The sequence below is a fragment of the Dermacentor silvarum genome, chromosome 4 (assembly GCF_013339745.2).
Source record: "Dermacentor silvarum isolate Dsil-2018 chromosome 4, BIME_Dsil_1.4, whole genome shotgun sequence".
Taxonomy (NCBI): domain Eukaryota; kingdom Metazoa; phylum Arthropoda; class Arachnida; order Ixodida; family Ixodidae; genus Dermacentor; species Dermacentor silvarum.
The window spans coordinates 96,930,647-96,953,449 of record NC_051157.2 but is presented as its reverse complement, the minus strand read 5'-3'; the positions used below and the strand labels follow the sequence as shown (position 1 = coordinate 96,953,449).

Genomic DNA, 22,803 nt, shown 5'->3' with positions numbered 1-22,803 from the left:
GCATCCAAATATCTTACTTCAAAAGGGTAAATGAAGTAGACTTACAACGGGGAAAAAATGACATAAAAAGTATTTATTTAGCTGAACTTAATAGAGAAACTGTCTTCAAGTGGTACTCTTGCGTGGTTTCATCCAGTCCGTGATGGATGTTTGTCGCTTCTGTGCAAGTCGGCGAGCAGCCATAAACGACGTCTCACTATAATGACCTTAAAAATCATTCTGCGCCTTCGTTCTGCTGAAAACAGTTAACTATAGGGAGTTCAAGTAGGCATCTGCGGCCACACCTGCAGGTCATCGGTGCAGGCTCCGAGCTTGCGTCCTCGTCGTCATCGGAATTATCCTCTAAAGGCACCTCAAGGGCCTCTTCAATGAGAGTCTCCACCGCGTCTTCTCTGCACGTTGGCACATCTTCGTCAACACTGACGTAGGTGCTCATGTCCACAAGAGCACCCGGGCGCGGCGCATCAAGGTCCCCTAGCCTCCAGGAGTCACCGCCAACGACCGGGCGTTGGCGGTGACTCCGAATGTTCGTCTGTCTCAACCGAAGAGTACGTCTGAGGCGGCTCGTCTTAAGCGGATTTTTTTTTAATATTGAGTCTATGGAAAACCAAACAAACACTCCCACGCTGTTCGTTATATGCCAGAATTCGGCTTAACCGTGTTTGTCTTAACGAGAGTTTATATGCGGAAAATGGAACCGTCTTCACACGTTCGTTACAGTATAAAAGCCGCTTTTGTTGGCCAAAGCACAGAGATGTAAATGTAACATCCTGTAGCACGTGCGTCGGGCTTTGGCAAGTCGATACTGCATCCCGGATTTTCTTGTCATCTCGCGGTATTCGAAATAAATTTCACCGTTTCTTTGCGTACTCCGCGATGAGAAAACGATTTAGATTAAATCATTGTGTAATTTTTCTCGAAGACTGACGGCACGAACACGATTAAACAACTCTCATACCATTCAGGATGAATATTTTATGCAATCACTTCCGAGTTAATTTTTAGAACGATTGAAACCAATGTGCAATATAATGTGGAAGGAATCTCAGAAAGATGTGCTAACGCAAAGTAAGAATCTGAATTTCTCCACAGTCTGGACACCTGAAAGGACACTGCGCATACATACACATCACGTGGTTTCGATCCACGCGCAAAAGAGATAGATATAGCGCATATATGTTTACGCAGAGGTCCTCGGTGCGGACTTTACGGAAGCACCGATGCGCGGTGGATCCGAATCCGCAACGACCGGGCACACCGCGTGCATTCCCGGATGTTCCCGGATCTCCGGCGAACCTCGATCGTCACGCATGACAAAGCCGAGTTCGATCCTCCGCTATACAACCTCTCGGGCTTGCCACGAATCACTTACGAGGGGCACGGCCGCACACAACAACAACGCCGCTGCGAAAGTGACCTCCCCGCAACCCAGACGCGGGCCTCCACACCTGTACCGGTCAACAGATCCTCGCTCGTTAAATACCGATTCGCTCGCGAAGACGCGTGCGGACGCGAGAACTCGGAGCCGTCGACGAGAGGCGTGCATCATCGGACACACACCTCGGTCGCTGCATAACGTACTTGGCCGTGCCGGTGACTATAGGTATATAGCTGTGTGAGTCATATACTGCGCGCCGCTTCACGCCCGATTCCAGCGCAAGCACTTTCGTGCGCGCACGCACACACGCAGGCGTCTATTTACGGACACACGACGCTCTGTGCAAGTTTACGATCGCTATGTACACATACGTCCCCGGACGTGACGCGGCTTGTCCACTTCCGCAATGTCCACTGGTAATAAAGTCGTCGCTCCTACTCCGCCCTCCTTTTCTTTTTTTTTTCCGCCTATGCGGCAATCACCTCCAAGTCTACGCCGTAGAAGAATCGCGGTGCTTCCTTCACCATGGGCACTCAATCCAGCAGCCTGACAAGGGCCATCGAAACCACCGCCGCGTCGGGCTTTGTGATCCTTGGCGCGCTATCATTATTTACGGCGCTCCTGCAGACATTTCCCGTCTTTTGTATTTTTACGCGTATTATATACATCATGGTTTGTGTTGCTGCTGTCGTTTGGCGCGTCGCAGAGCGAGGTATGTAGCGGATACACGCGGTCTAACGGAGAATGAGAAATTGAGCTGCGTGTGGTGGCTTCATTTCGCGAAGCTTGATATTTGACGAAGCTGTCTGACGTGAGGCTATTCAGGTACTAACGAGGCGGCTGCAAGGCGGGTCCTTTTCCGGGCAAGACTTCCGCGTATACTGAAGGATTTTCTCTTTCACGAAGCACGGCGGACTTTTTGGCAATTAAGGTGTCTGGGAGGCGGAGGTCATGATGACAGTCGCCGAGTCAGTCAGGTCCGCTGGTACAAGATGTTCGCGCTTCGTTGACGGTTAGCTGTATAGCGTCTCATGGGAAACATTTCGCATTTCGTCGGTGAGTCGAATGTAGCAATGACGTCGTGAATGTCCCAAAAGGGGGGACCTCGAGCCTTTTCTTTCACGTTATACCTCGGCTATCGCAGTATAATATAGCAAGCCTTGCAACTAGCAGTGCTGACCATGTGCAGCTTTCATTAACGCCTGTGTCCTTCGACGCGGAAAGGCATAAAAGAACTTGCCGCCGGCGACAGTTAGCGTTATTACCCCTTTTCAAGGCAAGATTTAAAGAAACGAAAGTTGAGGGAACGCATCATTAAGCCTCCGCCTCCATCTCACGGATGTGCTTATACTCCAAACGCAAAGCGCATTCAATCGTCGGTGGGGACATACGTTAAGGTATCCTACGCAAGATTTAGTTGCCGATGGCTCATCGTTTTTTTTTTCTTTTACCCTAATCAATGGGATTTGCCACAACAGATATGAGGGGAGGTAATCAAAATAGTAAAAAAAAAAGGGGGGCGGGGGGGGGGTACACATGTGTATAATGCAGGGACTGAAATACCTTTTTGGCAAAGCAGTTGACAGCTAGTCAACAATGTCGTTATTCTATGCATGCTTTGCACGAGATAATGAGCAAAAAATTATTAAGTAAAGCGGCTCTGTAGTGGCATGTCGTCCACTTCTTTGTCGTTCATCACGTCACTTACCCGGTTCCTGAGATGTAACAGAGTCTTTATTTTTCTTTCTATCTAGTTAGCACTCGAAATCCGGTCGGCAAGGGTTGAGGACAGTGCCCTAAAAATGCGCGGCAATGCAGTAAATCACTATACACCCAGCGTCATCTTATACAGGCGAGAATACAACTCAGTGAGTTGTCTGGCAGCGACGATCTCACCGACGAACTCGCTCCTATAATGGTCACGTAACCTCCGCGTTCGTCACACTGTATACTCGACAGGGAGGCGAACTGAAGCGCATCGATTAATCAAAACACAAGAGCAAAACGCGTACACACCGAACATCGAAAGGGAGACAAACCGTAGGAATACGTATTAAGGTGGGTATTATAACCACAGTGAAAAAAAAAAAACACGCCAGAGGAAAAAGAGAGATCCCGGCCATCGATTGTTCTGCAAGGAGCAATCGATAACAGTCAGCTCCGTTCAACGACGTTATTGTAACGTACGGTGCTCGTCAAAGCGGGTCCAAGGAAGTGCGCATTGTCTCCCGCAGAGCACCGCGTCGAATCGCCGAGTCTCGTTACAGTTCACTCGCGAACCGGCTCGAACGCGACTCTTCAGTCCCTCGCCAGCGAGCCGTGACGGACCTCCTTGCGTTTGCATATTATCGCCACACGCAGCCACCGCGAGTCTCTGACGGCGATGCCGGCCGCCGACGCATCGAGATCGACGCACGGCCGGGCTGACCCGTTCGCATGCAGACTCGTCTTCGAAGGAGTACTGCGGGCCGCGAGGGAGCGTGCCCGCTTATTTGTGCCGTCGGAGAAATGGGAGCACGCAGTCAAGAGATCGCGGGTGGGCCTTATCCATCACTTTCGCATCTCGCTGGCTGCCTATATATATACCCTACATACGCAGATAGATAGATGGAGCTGAGAGACAAAGGAAGCACTTAGTGTTCCTCTGGACACGTGTATTCTACACCCAATAATAACAGTGAAGGCCTTCCATACCTCTAGCAGGTTAATGGGCTGGGCAGGAAAAGGGAGAGGGTGTTGTGTTCGGCGTTGGCTGAAGGTTCCATCCCACCGCTGTCAACCAGTTGTTGAGTTTGGCGTTGGCTGCTGGTTACATCCCACCGCTGCCACCAGTTGTTGCGACTCGGTGTCACAGCGGTCACGTAGACCGTAGTGACCGCTCGGACACCGAGTCGCAACAAGGGGCAAAGCGCCCGTATCGCTGTAGTGTACATATCGTTGTCGTATCGACTCCTCCGACTGTCATGTCGGAACAGCGTTGCGAACACTGGGTTCAAACACAGCATGTGCACGTACATCTGCGACGACGTCGCACCGACGTTCACACGGGCAGGCGCAGCCTCCGAAAATCGCAGAGCATATAGTCCCGATTGTCATTCATTATAATGGATTAACGTAAAGCAGCACTCCATTCCTATTCGATTTTATTCTTTTTTACCAACCAGAAAACATACTTAACCGTTCTCCTTGGCTTGAAGCTGTAAAATAACAGCTTGACGGGACCCAAGAAGACCGATATATACCAGGCAACATGCGACACGTATCAGTCGACCACAATAGTTTACCCTACAGGGGAGGGGTACCGCGACAAATTGGAATTTAGGCTCTGTTAAGGCATGGGGCTTCTAATTTAATAGATCGCGGTGCATGAAGCGAGAACTACTACAGACTCAAGATTCGAAATCGAGGCTACATAGCCTATAGGGTTCGCAGGAATTAAGTATTTCTTTCTCGCAGAAACCGCGTCCCGTAAGCTTTTGTGAAATACTGTATGTACTTAAGCGCGGAAAGTACACGCACACACACACACGTACGCTCCGTCGGCTCAGACCAGCGACAACTGCATGTAAGTTCGAGCCTTCTGGTGCGAACTTGCTGCAACGGGTCACGTCGCCACAACATGCACGCGCTCGCACGTAAACCAGCACTGTTTGATAATGCACGAACGGTGCGCGAATAAACCCGGCGCTCTACAGCTATCTCTTCCGCACTGCATCCTCCGCGAAGGGGAGAGTCTCTGGCCGCGAAGCTCCCTCCCGGAGGAGCGCGGGCGAATTTCCTCGCGCCGCACTTCGCGAGCGAGAGTGAAGCGGAATCCGGCAGAACCTGATCTCCATCTCCATCTCTCGTCGTCGAGTCGGACCCCAATCGTCGGCGGCGCGGGCATAAGCCGCCCCCCTTCCCCTGCCTCCCCGCCGGCTTTCGCCCGCGCCGCTCTCCAAAAAAAAACCGCTATGCGGCACGGGCGCGCATGCAGCAACCACGCTGCGAGTTGGCCCCGTCGTTATCTCGGCAGCAACCCGACCGTCGACGACGACGACCGGGTCTATTCAGGCCCGCGGCAACACCGCGGGTCAACCTCCCTCCCCGCTCAAGTGGCACGGAACCACGGCGCGCTGCCAACACCGGAAGCGCCCCTGCTTCACCTTCCCTCCTTTCCTGTTCCTTTCTATACATTCCTTTTTATTTCTATCTTGCAAGTACCTTTTGTATACGCGCCTTCTATACTGCAGCACTGGCCAGCAGGCAATTCGCAAGGCGCGGATTACGGAGCGTTTTGTCAAAAACAGAAGCGCGAAGGCACGTGCCTGCGGCTGCCTTCCGGCACACGGCAACAACCCGCCCCACCTCACCTTCTCACACCCCCCTATGCAAACACACTTCCCGCGTTTCCATTTTGCTTTCGCGAATGCTCCAAGGGCTATGCGCCGTCGCTTGCGTAACAAACTCAATTTGTACACCGAAACCAGTGGCCCGATTACGACCGAAATTACGCGCGTGCCGAGGCAAACACCCTCTACGCAGCAGCGTCCCGCCCATGCATGTAGGGTAAGTCTTTGATTGCCGATACAGCGGGTGTCCCCGTCACGATATATCGATAAAATAATTTCATTTCGAACGCGGAGAAACTGCAACCGCTCCGCAGACCGGCGGAACTCAGTTGCATCAATGGGTTCGTTACTGGAAAGTGCAGGAAGACGCTGCCATTCGTGCAGCTGTCAATATTAGGAGTGTTCGTCGCTGAGGTCGTCGCCACGGACAATTTATCAACGCAGCCTTTGAAAGCGACCATGCGGATTATATTACATTCGCAACGGCGGTGTCAAATAAAGATAACTTTAGTTAACAAATATACACCGAATTATAGGCGCAGTTTATTCAATGCTATATGAGTGAAAGGGCTACCGCGTCTCAGTGACCTTTTGTGTGCTGGCGGTTTCTATTCCACAAAGGCTTCCGACTCGTCTATGGCGGACAAAAAACCCAAGGCCCGCATTGTTCGCCTGCGCGTTTCAGTTCATTTTGTCATTGAAAACGATCACTGCACGTACTGCACGCTTTTATTCGCCAGGCGCAGCGCAACCACTCACAATTGTCGATAACATTCTTTATTGTGAGGCGAGTAAATTAATCAAAATAAATGCCTCAGTCACCCGCACTCATACGGCGTACTCGGTGAAATATCGCAATGACATCTCAAAACTGCTGTGACAACGACAGTCGGCACCGCCGGCTGAAAATGACAACTCTGGAAAAAATCAAGTGACAGAGAAGCTATTGATTTGTGGCAGGTGAGTGTAGCAGTACAGCACGCGCTCTGTATAATATCAATGACACAATAAAGCATATGCTGCACAGATTGCTCTTCTATCAATTACCAGACTTCAAAAATTGGAGACGGGTCGTTCATTCCGCCCCAAGTGTCGCACGACCATCCCCGAGTTACTGTTTAAGAATCGTGGCTATTAGCTGTCTTGAGAATAAGAGTCTCTTCCTTAGATATGTTTACCGAGAAAGAACTTCCTCGTCTCGCGAAGCGCTTAATTTTTTTTCGCAGTTTCCTGATGTAGTATACGTGCAACGTGGTTCCGCAAGAAAATAATATAACCAGGTATTTTTATATGTAGCGCTGCAAAACCTTGCCTCTGCAACATAAAGAAAGATTGGTCTTCAATGCTGCAGTAATGTTTACAGGCAACTTCGGCAGGGAAAGCTAGGCTCCTTAGGGGTCCCAAATTCTGACGAAAATTTGCCAAATTGCCTATTTCTTTACTGGCTAAACTGCTCCTGATTTATTTATTGTAATTATTTGAGTACACTGTTTCGGAACTGTACATTAAAGAAAAAATAATCATGGCACCAACACACTGTAAGCCCGCGTGAAAAAAAAAGATAAAAAAAGATAAGACAACAAACATATTGAAGCTCAATTGAAAAATGTCGACTTTTGGCTCCCTTTTTGCACCATTTGGCGCTTCACAGAAAGAAATAGGACAGTATAAAGACAGAAAGGCTAAACAAAGAAAGCGTCCAATCCAACGTTGTTAAAATATTCAAACCGCAGATTCAGACCACGTTCTCGTATATAGGCCCCCATAGATGCATGGGAAGTTTTCAAAGCGAGGAAGCTGCAGCTCAACGTCCCGTTTCACGTTTGTTTCCGCGACGTCGCTTCTCGGCGCAAAGAAAGACGTTTCCCTGCAGGTAAATGACGTGCACCCCTGTCGACCTTTAACCCCTCGCGTCTTACCACGCTGCCCCGTCACATCAGGCCTCATCAAGCCACATTGCACGCGCGCGCGCGCGCGTGTTCGTTGTGGTTCACACGGCTCATTGCCATTATACTATATGCCAGGAGCTTTTCTTTTTTTTTTTCCCGCCTTTCGAGTTCGTCTCGCTCGACCTCCAGAAAGTGCAAAGTGGACAGATTGAGAGACAAGGAGGAAAGTCGTCAACCAGTGGTCTATCCAAAGTGAGTGCCTTTTCGAGCTGTGTCGTTTGGTGCAGCCAAGAAAACGGCGAGTGGGTTCCGGCTCGTGGTTTATTCTTTCGCTGAAGCCGCTCAGCACAAAGAGACGGATAGACGCACGAGATGCCCGTTCGAAAACGGGGCCCGTTGCAGACTTTCTATTTTTTGACCTCTGCCTCGTCCTGGCGGCGGCGTTCAATCTTTCCACGTCACTGCGCAAGGGCAGGCGTGTACGAAATGTGCCACAAAAGCACCCGCTTCGGCGGCACGAGGGACAGTTCGACGCGATGCGAAGAAGAAATAAAATAAACTGCGGGCAAAGAGAAAGGAAGCTGGTGAAACAGAGCGGTTTCCCCTGCCACTCAAAGCGAACTCATTTCCTGGTGTCCGAAGGGGTCGGCTGGCCTCGGCATACTGCGTAAAAAGCACGATAGGACGAAACAGAAAGAAAAAGAAAAAAAAAATCTCGTATGTGTGGATGACCGTTGCTCATTTGTCGCTTTCGTTGGAGCCACACACATGACCTCCACGTATACCGCTCCTGTCTTTTATTTTGCCTTTTTTTCCCCTCTCCAGCTTTTCGCGATAGCGTACTTTATTCCTTTTCTTTTCCTGGTTGCTGTGCACATATATACTCACACAGATCCACCACGGTCGTTTTCTAAACGCTTTGCGCTTCCCCGTTCCTTTATTTCTGACGTAGATAGTACGAATTGAAGACCGACGCCGGTTTTCGTCGATTCAAAGCGCCGGTAACGTCCTTGTGCCCCGAATCTGCCCGCGGGTGTTGAACTCGTTCTCGCGTGGAATAATGTCCATGATTATAAGGTCGCGTTCAGCGATTTAACATTGCAAATAACAACAGTTTGTAATAACAATAACAGTAAGTAACAAAGTAACAACAATAACAACAGTTTGTAACGCGAGGTGTCGGACGGAGTGGCGTAGCAGGAATTTATTTCGGGGCAGGCGGGTGTTGTCGTTCGTCGTGTTATGCAAGGTATCGTATCCCTAGCCCAAGGAACTTTTCTTTTATTCTTTTCGAGGAGAAGAAGACATATTCAGTGTGCCTGAGCATCAGCTTCGCATGCGATGCTTCCAGAGTGAGCTACATATCTACCTTACCAACCTTCCCAAAGAGGTCTCGAGTCATCATTTAAATATCTTAATTTGATCTGATCTGACGTGATTTCAGGCGCACCTCGACCCCCAGCTTGACTCCTTGCCAAATCTCAATGACATCGCCCCACGCACTAACCCGGCCACCGCGCGGGAGCAGGGGCGAGCTCATAGTCCGGGGTTCTAGAGTTTCGGGACACTCTCACTGCTTTCAACGAAATCACTAAGCACTATCACCTGGGTAGGAGGACTTATCCTCCCCCTCATAGCAAACTGGCTAGACTTCTGGCGTCCACTTTACGCAAGCTTCAGACGTAAGTCCTATACCAACCTGTCCCTTTTTCATTCGATCTCTCCAGAGGCTTTTAGCTCTACTTGCCCCGACATGTGGGGCTGTTAACAATCTAGAACACATGCTCTGGCGATGCCCCTCGTTACAGGGACCCAATCGCATCACGGGAGAACTTTCACGGCAAACTTGGGCTGTCCAGAGAGGTCACGATGCGGCGGTTAGGCTAGCCTACCCGTCCCCAGGTGGGAGCGGCCCGCAACTCTGCCCTAGGCCAGGGCTTCTCAGGACCTTGTCAATACATTTCCTTGTCTGTCTGACTTGATCTAAACGAAGCCACTCACAAACTATACAATCAACGGCAGTTTGCAGATTAAAAACCCAGTGATCTCGCGTGCCTTCCTGTTGTTATCAGCTGTCGTGCATACCTCGAACGTGCGCCATCATGAAACATGCGTTGTCACGTGACCACAAGGCAACCATTTTCACCTACATGACAATGTGACTATTATCGTTCCTTTGTAATCGTTTTAGGAACATAAGTAACGCCGCCTTCAAGGGGCGCTATGCAACATAGCTCGAAACAAGTGTAACACGATGACGGCACGCGCATTCGCTCAGAAAGTTAACAAACAGGCTGCTTTGCGGCGAAGAAAACAGCGAAATAAGGTGCTAGACGCGTAACACTATGCGGAAGCAACGGTAAACGACCGTCACCGTGCGTACACGCGGTGCGAGAGGAAAAAAAAAAATAGCGCGGGAAGCAAAAAATAACCATCGCAGCAGCGCCGCCGGGGTCAGCGCGCGCGCATGCCTCGAGTGAAGCCGTGCTTGAAGCGACTCCGTGCACCCGCGACACACGCACGCGCGCGCAAAAGCAAGTACACACACGCACACCAACAAACACACATACGCACACACAAACACACACACACACACAAACGCGCACAAACACACACACACACAAACGCGCAAAAACACACACACACACACACACACACACACACACACACACACACACACACACACACACACACACACACACACACACACACACACACACACACACACACACACACACACACACACACACGTGTGTGTGTGAATGTGCGCACACGTACACGCACACACGGCCGCAGACACGCACGTACGAGTATATACTATACAACTGCGCTCGGACGACAACGATGCCGGACAGGAAGCACAGCGTCCAGGTCGCAACGCGCATACGGACGTTTAAAAAGGAAAGAGCGGAACGAGGGAGCGCGTATATGTTTGAAAGGGGAAAACGAAATGTCGCCGTTGCCAGGCTGCCATTTTAAACCGACAAAGGGAAGCGATTAAAAAAAAAAAAAAAAGGCGAGATCTCAGCTGGGCACTCGCGTGCGAGGTCAGCTCTATATGAATGATGACGCGAAGAAAAAAGGCGGAACAGTGGGTGGATGGATAGTGTGTATTGCGGCTGAATGAGAGCGAGAGAAAAGAGCGACAAAAAATAAAGTCATCTTTTCTTTTTTACATCGGGCGGCAAAATAGAAAGCAATAACAAATGTGCGAAATTTTCCGGGCACGGTATACTATAAAGTCCGACCGCAAATACGTGAACTCCATATGGCCACGGTTTCGAGTTTTTCGAGGCCGTCTCGCACAGCTCTCGATGTTTGCGGAAGCGAAGGGGCGGCGCTGTACGCCCGGTCACCGATCCCCGAAAAAAAAAAAAAAGTTCGCGGGTTTTCTCTCACTCTTTTTCTCTTTTTTTATGCGACCGACGCCGAGATCATCCGCGTCACACGGATGGCGTCGCTATCGCGCTGTCTCGTGTAAAGTCCCAAGAGACTTCACTTCTCCTCCGGGCCCGCATTGCATCTACAAAACACCGGCGACAGCACGCATAAGTACGTACATCATGAGCAGACATGTGCTGGATTGCATTAGGGGTTTTCAAATATCGAAATTTTCGAATCCAATCTAACGACGAATATTCGAGAAAGATGGCCTTTGAGTATCGAATCTAATGACGAATATTTTCTCATGTCGAACAAAAAAAAAAAAAAGGGGGGGGGGGGGATATGTGTGCTTGTGTGCAATCCCTCCGATAACAAAAAGAAGGCTTATTTACATAATTTGCTAACATGTAATGCCGTTCAGAAATGTTAGTCCAGTCAAGTGAGAAGTTGGCAGTAAGAAACAACTGAAAGGTGATCGCATACCTGGCGCACCATCACGACGACCGTAATAAAACACGGGGACAGAAAGTCACCGGATGCACGAACAGTGTTCTCCTGCTCGTCGATGGAGCAAAGTTTTAGGTCTGCATCACCGCAGACTGTTTTAAGGGGACACAAACACCGAGAGATTGTCCAAATAATAAAGTGCTCTTCCTCAATCGAGAAAACGCATTCGTTATATTAACCTAAAGGCGAAGTGTCTGTATTGAATGCGAGAAAGTTATTGAACAGTAATTTGCTACTCCGTGCGTTTGCTTAGCAAATGGTGTCTCTGCGCCGAAACCGCGGCTTCCCTGCAATAGAATCATTTGGACCAGTCGCCACTTACAGCAGCCTTTCGCTCTGTAAACTCCGATAATTGATCTGATCCCATATTCGAACTGAAACGAATATTCGACAATGTGGGATGTTGGCTTCTACAAGTCAAAACTAGCTGTTGGACTCGTATTCGACATTTCGAACATTCGCAAACCCATATAACCCAGATTACGCGTAGCTTGTTACTCCAGGGCTCCACCAAGCGCGTCCATTGATAATTCTTTTGCGTCGCTGCCGATGTTTGCATAAGAAGGCGAAAGAAGGTGACCGGTGAACTTTTTTAAAACCACTGTTAATGTCGAATACCAATGTGTTAAGGGCTCCAGAGAACCAATCGAAATAGCGAGGACAGCTCGTTATATTTGCCTTATTTATTGAAAGTTAACAAAGGTTGCGAGGAGAAAAAGCCGGCAGATCCCACGCCCTGTGGGAATTGATGTTATGCCAAGCAGTGTACGGGGAACCTACCAAGTTAACGAAACGACCATGAGAGCACCAAGACGTAGGCGGCTCTTTCGTGACCTACATGACCCGCTTGTCATGACATTCATGTCATGAGTCCTCAGGAGTCCCTTTAGCAACACCTAAGAGACCTTAAGGCGAAAGCCTTAGCCATGCTCATGACTATGACTTCGACCTTGATATCAACATTTAGCCTTTTCCTTCACTCCCTACCACATCCGAACCCATTCCATTGATTTTTGAGTGTTAATCTTTCGCTGAGCCATTCTCATTTTTTCTGAGTCATGGTCATGACTATGACTTCTACCACAATTCTTTAGTGTTTCCTTCACTTAGTGCCCAAGTCCGTACCCATTTCAGTGGTTTTTGAGCATTAATCTTTTTTTCGCTGAGTCATTGTCATTTTTGCTCAGTCTTGCTCATGACTATGACTTCTACCATCATCCTTTAGTGTTTCCTTCACTTAGTACCCACGTCCGAACCCATTTCAGTGGTTTTTGAGTGTTAATATTTTTCGCTGGGTCATTGTCATGACCTACATGACCCGCATGTCATGACATTTATGTGATGACGTATCACTTATGTTCGTCATACACTCCTGTTATACTATGCCCATTTTGGCACCTACCAAGCGAAACGACCATGAGAGCACCAAGATGTAGGCGGCTGTTTCATGACCTACATGACACGCATGTCATGACATTCATTCATGACATGACATATTATTTATGCCAATAATTGTCAATTGCCAATAATTGTAAATGCCAATTTATGTCAATAATTGCCAATAATTGTCAATAATCGTCATTGTCAAATTGTCATAGTATGCCAATTTTGATACATACCAAGTTAACGAAACGATCATGAGAGCACAAAGACGCAGGCGGCTAGATAGATAGATAGATAGATAGATAGATAGATAGATAGATAGATAGATAGATAGATAGATAGATAGATAGATAGATAGATAGATAGATAGATAGTGTCAAAGTAGCAAATGTTGGCCATGAAATGCTTCGCATTTGATAACGTAAACACACTCGATCATTTTTCAGTGATTGTTCACCTACTTTCGTGGGGTAGTGATTGGTCGGCGTAACAAACTACATTTTTTTTAAATGAAGCAACAGTAATCGGTTACCTTACTTTTTTTCTGCAAAGTGGTAACTCGTGCCCAGCTCACCACAATTAGGCCGCTTAACTATTTGTGTACTTTTCGTTATTGTTTTTCTTGTATAGTACTAGGAAACTATTTCTCGAAGGGCTTTCGTGTCTCGCTACGTATTTCGTACACTTTGCCTATTAGTATCGATCAATATGTCTCCTTGTGTCCCGCGGCACGAAAGTAAAATCCCAAAGCACGTTCGCCCCGTTCCCTTTCTGATACAGAAAGATTTAGAAGAGGCGATTGAAATGTCACGTGATCATCTACGTAAAGTTGCTATTCTTCGTTAGCAGCGCATTCGATTCTTGTTCGCAAGCGTGAAACAAACAGGCGGGTTCGCCGCGGGCTTCGTCATTAATGCTACGAGCAAAACGTTTGCGACACCACTATATTAATGCTGAGTTGCCCTTACGCTTGCACTAGTGGGGTAGCTCTATATTTATCCCTGAACAGTCCGCAAATGGTTCATTTCTTTCCTTCGACAGTTTTCCCAAAGTGGGCAGCCAGCGTTTACCCGGAAAGAACAACCTTATGTACGTATTTTCTCGGTCTATAGAAGCGTATGAGCATACGGGCATTACTCGGCCGGCTTTAGGGCTGAGGAAAGAAATGGAAGAGGGAGGGTTGAAGTGAAGAAGTAACTATCGACGGGTCATTAACCGAGAGAGTCCACCAGCCAAACATAATACCCTGAGGAGCAAGCACCGCTATATAGGCACACACAGACACACACGCACAGGCGAGCGGAATGTCCTCGCAAGCTCGCCGATTCGGTTCGGCACGTTCGCACGGTTACCCCCCCCCCCCCCTCCACCCACCTTTTTTATTATTATTTTTTTTTTTACTCTGCCTTTTTTGTTTCGGCCTCCAAATTGCCAGCTTCCGAAACAAAAAGCTCGCTCCTGTCGCCGTCCTGGGAAAAAGGGCGCGCACGTTTGGCGCCTACATAAGCGCGCAGTTCCGAGGGCTGAGACTTCGACACAAACGGAAAAGCGCGACCGCTTTTCCATTTTTCGCTCGGCTTCGTTTGGATCTCCGTGCATAGCTGCGAGCGTGCATGGGAACACGCTCGTACTTTTAAACGGCTTACGGGACCGGAATCCTGGTCCAGAGTAGCTCGGAGCGCGGAACAGCCGTTCGCGACAAGAGAAGAGTAAAAACAAAAGATGGTCGCTTTGGTTGGTACTCTTCTGGAAACGGACCCGTAATAATACGCTCAGTGAACCGGAGAGCGTCTATTCTTCTCTATGTGTTGCCGTTGTTTCTGTACGTAGCACTGGTAGAACAACAACAAAAGCCAAAGCAAGCAACAACAACAAAAGAACAACAAAGAAGACCGCTCGTGAGTATCGAAGATTTGGTTTGCCTGGCTCGATCTTATTGAAACCCTTACTTGTCATTATCGAACAAAGCTCTGCGAAGAACTGCCGTTATCCTGCGGTTCGGAAACATGCGCAAGCCAATGAACAACAAGTATTTAAAAAAATGACGACGTCACTTATATCAAGTTAGCGCATTATAGTCTATGCGCTTGCAAGTCTGTATAATGGTGCGTCCGGGTAGAAATCTGAACGACGATTATGCGTCCTTTATGCGGTAGGACGTTGCCTACGCTACGGACTATGAGCGTACAAAGCAGAGATTCCGATTTATGTCTGCGCTGACACAATATGTGAGGCTTTGTACACGATTTGGCTCGCTCTGTTGTATTGATTACACCTCGTCAAAGCGTATATAGTCCACGTAAAAGGCTATTGACTGGTTACATGCACATGTAACAGAACCTATACAACAAATATCCGATGGTATCCCGACACTCTCCTCCAGATGTTCAGCGCTAAGTCAACCGAGTAAGTTAAGTACGAACTCAAATAAAGCAGTGCACATAGTATATAAGAAGTCTGGCAAGACTCACCCTAAGCCCCTTGTGGTGCGCCTCCGAGCCTCCGGACACCTGGGACACGAAGACTCCGGTGCCGTGTTCACGACCTGAAATGCACGACGACGACGACGTCGGGGCTGAAGGCTTCGTCGCACACTTCTTCATCGCTATCCGACACACATGCGACGGCGGCGACGTTTCGACGCCCTGCTGCTGCTGATGCTGCTGCTGCGGCTGTTGACGCCGATGGCAGCAACACTCCTCACTACCGCCACAGCAGGCTACGCGAACTAACGCGACGCCGTCGGGGGGCCATCCTTCGATGCGCCTGAAGACGGACATAACGGGCTCCGTGCGCGGCCGATACCCGCCACCTCACAACTCTGCACAGACTACATCCGCGTTATCTGTCCTCGCGTAGAGACGGGTAAAAAAAGGTTCAGCCGAGAGGTGGGACGAGACGAGACCACGTGGGCACGCGCTGCAGCAACGCGGAACAGAAACACCTCGCCCCGCGTAGAGGGCCAGCTGTTGTTTTCTCGAGCACAGGTCTTGCTTGTCCCAGGAACACCGTCGACGGCACGTAGCAGGTCCGCTGGGTGCCTGCATCTATGCACCTGACTAACTGAACGTGCACGGCTGATGCGATCCGAAACACTGCATGCAGCGGCGGCGCGTTCTCCTATCTCGGCCGATATCGCGCTGAAGAGGAGTTCGGCTCTTCCCGCCTGCAGCTGCTACCGCTTGTACACACTCTCGCGAGTGACTCTTCCTCCCTGACGTGCGCCGAGGGGGAGTATAGAAAACCGAAAAAAAAGCGGGCCAAACTCGTTTTCTCAAAGGGCATCGACGACGGCAACTTCAGCGAGCAGCGCGCATCAGCTCGCTCGCGCGGCCCTACAGCAGCAGCTGCTGGCGGTACGCGTCGCTTGTGGCCGCCGCCGTGCACCACGACATATCCCTGACGCCCTTGAAGAGGTCGCGAGCAAGACCATAGGGGAGTTGTTCGACGCGACCGACCTTCACGTTCCTCGTCTTCTTCTTCGTGTTGCTTCCTCGACACGCCTCAGATTGCTTCGCTTTTCTTCGCCCCTTGTTTCCTGCTGTGTTTTTGTATACATACTTAGTTTTTTAGGTGTTCATGTTGTTGCGGTTCGGGATGCGCGCTCGCGTATATAGTTTCGGCTCTCCAGCTACGCGGAAAAGGACAGCGCGTCTCGATGCCAGAGACCGTCGGGTCCTTTCCTCGTCACCTCCGGAGTTGGCGCGTCTGATACGCCGACGTTCTTGCGTTTGTCCGTTCGTGTAGCGTTTCGAGATTCGTTCGAAGCACTTAGGAATAACGGGTTCCTTTTACGAATATCTGCGTGTCTAAAAAGGATTGAAAACGGCGGATGACCTGCGGGTGATATCGACGTGGACCACACGAACGAGGAAGCCTGCGTCTGCTCGTCGCGCATGAAATTTTATCCGTAGATTAAACTGCTATTTATTTCTTCGTACCCTTCTTTCTCTGTTCTCTCTTTCCCTCTACAACTTGCTGTGTCTTTCTAGGACCTAACAGACGTCCAAATATTCATTTTCTTGTGGCTACAACTGCATGGTAAAGTGCTGCGCAAAATTAAACGTCAATAAAGTTCCTAGATTGTTTCGCATATATTTGTTAAACATACAGGTGCGATGACTATGACACGTCTGTCATTTTCTTAGCGCACCCAGCTTCCGCACTGACCCATCACTGTTCCTGTATGCGCTAATTCACTCTTGACATTTGGTCCGTACGTACTCCGCCGGCTGATGCGTATGGCCTGGCCGCGCGGGCCCCATCTTGAATGCGATGTGCGATGGGTTCGTGTGCGCTGTGTTTTCGCCGCTTAGTTCGCGTTGAAGCGAGAGGCAGCCCGAAGGTCAATTCGCTCGCTGCTGCTACCGCGCTTCCTCACTCCAGCGTTTTGACAGCGAGTTTCCGCGGTCATCGAGTGAGATGTGTTCATGTTTGCTGGTGCGCGCGTGGCACCATACTTGTTAACTTAGTAAGCGAATGTCTACAAGTTTATACGACAGATAAAACTACTATCCGGGTGACACGGGGTCTCCCCTGCGTCTGCTCTGGACCTAAATAAAGTTATTTCACTCACTCACTATCCTTGCTTCGTATAGCTATCTACTAATTTGCTACCGTAATCAATGCTTCGCCTTTCGGGCGAAACTGCGGCTCCTTTTTAAATAATATGTAGGAGAAGAGATTGTACACATTACAAACAGCATATAATCTTTCGGGCGCTTTTCCTTTTCAAGACTTTGCTTTTAAGAGATTCGTCACAGTACCCACGGTAGTGATTTCACGAGGCCTAGCAGGCCGCAGGGACCATTGTACCGTTTGTTTCCTGGTAAAAATTAACTTGCACGTCAAAGAACGGGTTAGAGTTTGCTTAGTGAAGTTAGAAACAATAGCTGTTTAAGCGTGTAACTTTTCCGCAATCATCCATACAAGTGTATACTTGGGCTACCTGCGGATAGTCAGTATTAACTTTCAATATCAGCGCCGCCATAACAAGGAAGAAGAAAGTACACATAGCTAATGTACACATTACTTTCTCTTCTCATGCAATATATACCACAAAAAAATGCGTGTTTGGTTAATGCATATCTGCTGCAGATAGCTTTCAGTTTAATGCATGCATAATGTGTATCTGCGTGAACTATGTGTATATGTATGCCTCTCACACTTGTTATTTGATGTATTAGAAGTCACTTCTTTTCCCTTCTTCGGCAGTACATTGAGTGCAACTGCAATTTTCATATAATGTGCGCCTTATTGTATACGTTATTGTGAATGCTGTATGATCTGAACTGGGGCAGGGGCACTGTCAGACTGTTCAGCCTTTAGTCTCTGTCTCTGCAGGAAATGCCCTGAAGTAAAGTGATTTTGATTTGATTTGACTTTAAACTATTAGAGCGACGGTGATAAAGAAAAGCAAACGCAAGAAAATACGTATAGCCCGATGTAAACATTGTTATCTTCATTCTCTTTCGCTGCGACTTGAATATTTGCCATGGACCAATATCTGCTTTACTGTATGGCGGGATTCATGGTGGCCACTACGGCTAACGCCAATATGAAGGCTGGAAAGTACGGAACGTAGGTTATACACGTGTCTTCTTTATTCCCTTCCACATGCCGTTTAAGTTTAAAACACTGGAACGAAATTCCGCCCCGATTTCTTCGTGGCTGCACGGCCTCTCGTGCATGCGTACATACTTCTCCGCATTCTCTTCAGTTTGCTTTTCCCATAGATGCGTCACGCTACCCGTTTCACGCGAAACGGGCTCGCCGTCTCCACAAACCGCTCTCGCGCGCTTTGACGTTGGCGCGGCCTCAAGAGGGCGCGCGCACTTTGGCCGCTTAAGAGACGACAAAGCGGGAACGACGAGTGCGGACTCCCTCAGTGTGTGCAAAGAGCATTGGCTTCTTCTTCGTCGTCGTCGTTGGCGGTTCTCCTTGCAAGGCCGTGAAAGCAACTGGTTTTTCCCCGGTGCCCATCCGAAGGCACCGAGATACGCGTGAGTCATGTCGTCTTCCTCCGTGGAATGCCCCGCATAGTGACGTACTCGCGAATGTATAGTGAAATAAAAGAGGGAGAGTTGGGCAGCGAAATTAAAAGAAATGACTGCTTGTCCCACGCATGCGCGGAAGTGGGCGTGAGCATAAAGTGCTTCTCGTTGCATCACAAACGAGCCCTGATGACGCTATAGTGGCTGTCATCACCTTCTTTTCGTACATGCCCTAGCGCGGGACCGCTTCGTCCTGCTTTCGCCGTCATTAGAACTGCTTTCTTTCTTTATCGCTGCTGTGATGTTCTGCGACGAAGTCTACACACACTTCCTCCTCCCTTTGACACGCTCGGCGAGTGTAATGGATCCGGGAGCCCTGCTGGACAGCGTTACGCGTGACGTGGCGTCATCTGTCGAAATACAAACGATCCTAAGGCAAACCGTGCCGGCGTCGCTCTTCAAAGGCATGCAGTTTTGGCCTTCCTACAGACTACGTCACTTCCGGTTGCACGCGGGATTGGGAACTATCTGGGATATGTTCCGGAGACCAAGACTTAGGTCTGTAGAGCAGCAATGACTGTGCAAGGCATAAACTTTCCTATACAAAAATCACTAGAGGGAACGACGCCGGCGCTGCCATCAATCAGCTATAGCACGAGAGTGGTGGATAGTAAAATTCGTGCTTGCAGCTTTACCTCTGGACGTTCCTGTGGCGTCATTTATTATACGTATTATCTTTCTAGATTTCCAGGCAATCATTACACAGGTAATAAGCGTGTGCGAACGCGCATAATAATGGCGAATTTTTGCGTTTATAACGCAATATACTTATTGAATAAGTGGGATCAATTTCCGCTCCCCCCCCCCCACCCGCGCCCTCCGCCTTTGCGACAGTTCCCGCAGGGAAGCAGAAGCGATCGAATCTCGAAGGCAACGCCACTGCGTATCTGCAAACGCCGGAAGCGATTGTCGGCGCTGGAAACAGCGTCATTGTCGTCATGTCTAGGGCACCACTTATTTTATCAATGTAAAAAGTTATAAAATCAAATTATGTATCAAATTAAAACGGCAAAGTTTGGCCAAATCCATATACTAATTATCATTTTCAATGCTATAGCTGAATCGCCACGCTTGCAGTTCGCAGGAGTTCCCTCCATACTAACTTTCGTCGGAAACGCCGTGGTGCAAGGCACACAAAAATTCTCGCCAAGCACAAGTCAAGCATGAGCTTCAATTGTTAAGATGCACTTCTGAATATGGGGGTCACTCACCTCCTCGTATGGAGAATCCAAGTGGAGCCGTCCCCCGCCGCTTGAGCTGGACCATGCGGATTTTGTTGGGCAGGTAACCCTGGTCGGGCGACTCTCCGCTGCTCGATCGGATCAGCTGCGGGCTGCGAGGAGAACAGAGACGAGTGCACAACGTCAGGCATGTGTCCTTTTCAGGGCTGAGGCTGTGCGCTGTTGTAATATAATTGCAGTGCGGTCAATGAACCCGACTGTCCGTCTGAAGGCGTTAAAGGTATGCGCAAACATCGTACGGCCTCGCTGCCGTAACTGACAGTCACAATACATTCGAGATTATAACGTCATCTTGGAGTGCCTTCAAAAAAAGAAAGTTACGGTAATTCGAATTCATTACTGGCGTTAAACTTTTTCGCGCTTCAGCGTAAGATTTTTCCATTTTCCGCCAGAATACCTATTTAGTCGTATGTCAAGAGCTGCACTTCCGTGAGAAATGCATCGCCTATAAAAATCTGGGGACAAATTCACGAAGTTTATAATTCGTAAGTGCTCCTTGCCGTTGGCCGACGTCCGCCTACGACGAATAGCATGCCCACTATCAGTATTGGCTAGAACTGTTTCTTAGGAACAATTTCGGAGTAAGAGATTTTTGTGAATGCAGTCGCTAGTCACCGTTTTCAGACGCACACAAAGTTATTGCGCTTAAACTGTTCTTAAGCGCAGGTGTCAGCCAGTCGTGATGCTTGGACATACTGAGTATTTTACTTATATATAAATAAAATAAATATTATTAGGCAAAGGCGACCGACCATTCAAAAACAGCTCTTCCGTACAAAAAGTCTCTGTGAATTTCCGCCTTCTCTGCGTTCTTTGTTGTGTTTGTTTCACTACGCTTTGTGCTCGCTTTTACAGTGTGCAGTATACCACAACACGAAACATTTTGCCGGGCTAACCGGAAACGCCTGGTTTACGAGCAACAACGTGAAAGTATTCAGCGAAGGGACGCCGGTGACAACGACACCGGCGATTACATATACCATCGTGCATGCAGTATTTTGTCACTATCAACATATATTCATGGGCCTGCGAATAAACGTCGCCCTAGTAGGGCAGCTGATTTCGAATCTTGTGGAATGATTGTCCCAGCACATTTAGTGTCCGGAGAACGCACGCGGGAAGGGATCCCCGCGTCCTTGCGCCGTCATACTTATACCTGAAATTTGTTAGCTATTACTTACAGGAGCCGATCATATATGCTCTCTTGCAGGGGGGTCTTCACACCGGTCAGCAAGTGCCGCGCTACAATACGCTCGAGAGCGTTAAACTTTGCGTGCCGACGCACTTGAACGAGAAGAATAATAAGCAGCGGTCCCGAAAAAGATTAGATTTTTTTTATTGTTTATTGTTGTTTAGTATTTTCCCACGAACAGAGTTCGACCGTAGCGACTGCGGCGGGTCGAGTATCCAGAACATCTTTCAGCGCCGATATACTATATACGACCGCGCTCCGTTTCTGACAGGTTGCGAGAGGCACCCCGTAATCTCCGATCAAAATTTATTTTTCCGCGTTCGGCCGACCTTCATAGTGACACATCTGACACGTAAAGAAGACAGGCACTACGAGGAGAACAAACAAGCAAACAAACAAACAAACAAACAAACAAACAAACAAACAAACAAACAAACAAACAAACAAACAAACAAACAAACAAACAAACAAACAAACAAACAAACAAACAAACAAACAAACAAACAAACAAACAAACAAACAAACAAAGCCACAGCTAGATTTCGGGTAGAATCGAAGCGCGTGATGCGTATATACAGAAGCCCGACCCAGGACGATGGGATATGCGCCCGCACGTCGCAGGGAGGACGGAACATCAGTAAACCGTTGCCTCAAAGGTGAGGCTCGGTAGAACGGACAGGCAGCCGCGGCGAGAAGTTCAGTGGCCCGAATCGGGAGCCCCGGGGCTCGTCTTGCTTGCGGAGACCCGCCCGTTTTACGTTTGGGTGCGCCCTGTGTATACAGTGGCAGGGGACCAACGCAAAACGAAAGAGGGAACGGAGTTGATTCGGCACCGTAGTCGACTCTTTTTTTTTTCTTTTTGACAGGCTGACTGCTCCGGTGGGGGAAAAAGACACTGTTGCTTCAATTCTTCTTTGTATTCGTTTTGCAGCGACGGCCGTTGAGGATGCTTCAGCCAAATTTCGCGGGCTATGTTTCAATTGAAAACTTAGCTTCCATCTGGCACATTACTAGCTTCGCCATATCAACAGTAGGTAACAATTTCCCTGATTCAAAGCAACCAGGGTGAAAATTCCTTATCCCCCCCTGAATTATTTTCCAGAAACGACTAATCCCAAGAAAATCCAAGGTTTTCCTGGTTTTCCCTGATGTCGGACATTCTGTTAAGGGTTTCCACTCCGGCGGCCCTCCACAAATTGTTTTTGAGCTATGTAGATTTGGTAGCAGAGGACCATATGGCACACCAACTTATATCCGCGGCAGGACATTTATAATAGAACGGACCACCTGTTGCCGTTTGGCATTCGTGCTGAACGAATCTTGGGAATCGAGAAAAGAAGCACCTCGCTTGGCCACCACGTTGTGACCACGTGCACCCGTGTCACATTTTGGCAGCACGTGTACGGACGGCCATTAGTATTCATATAGTAAACATGACCTACACT

General features: G+C 48.7%; 1 protein-coding gene across 4 annotated transcripts in view; it reads right to left on the bottom strand.

Annotated features, from left to right (window-relative positions):
• LOC119450393 (harmonin-like) overlaps positions 1 to 22,803 on the bottom strand; it is a 144,363-nt gene that overhangs the window by 49,619 nt on the left and 71,941 nt on the right. For all 4 annotated transcript variants that reach the window (XM_037713829.2, XM_037713828.2, XM_037713831.2 and 1 more), the window contains exons 2-3: positions 20,137 to 20,258; positions 15,344 to 15,417 (exon numbers count right to left, since the gene is read on the bottom strand). In XM_037713829.2, the coding sequence (XP_037569757.1) occupies positions 15,344 to 15,417; positions 20,137 to 20,258 (196 nt within the window). The remainder of the gene's footprint in view (positions 1 to 15,343; positions 15,418 to 20,136; positions 20,259 to 22,803) is intronic.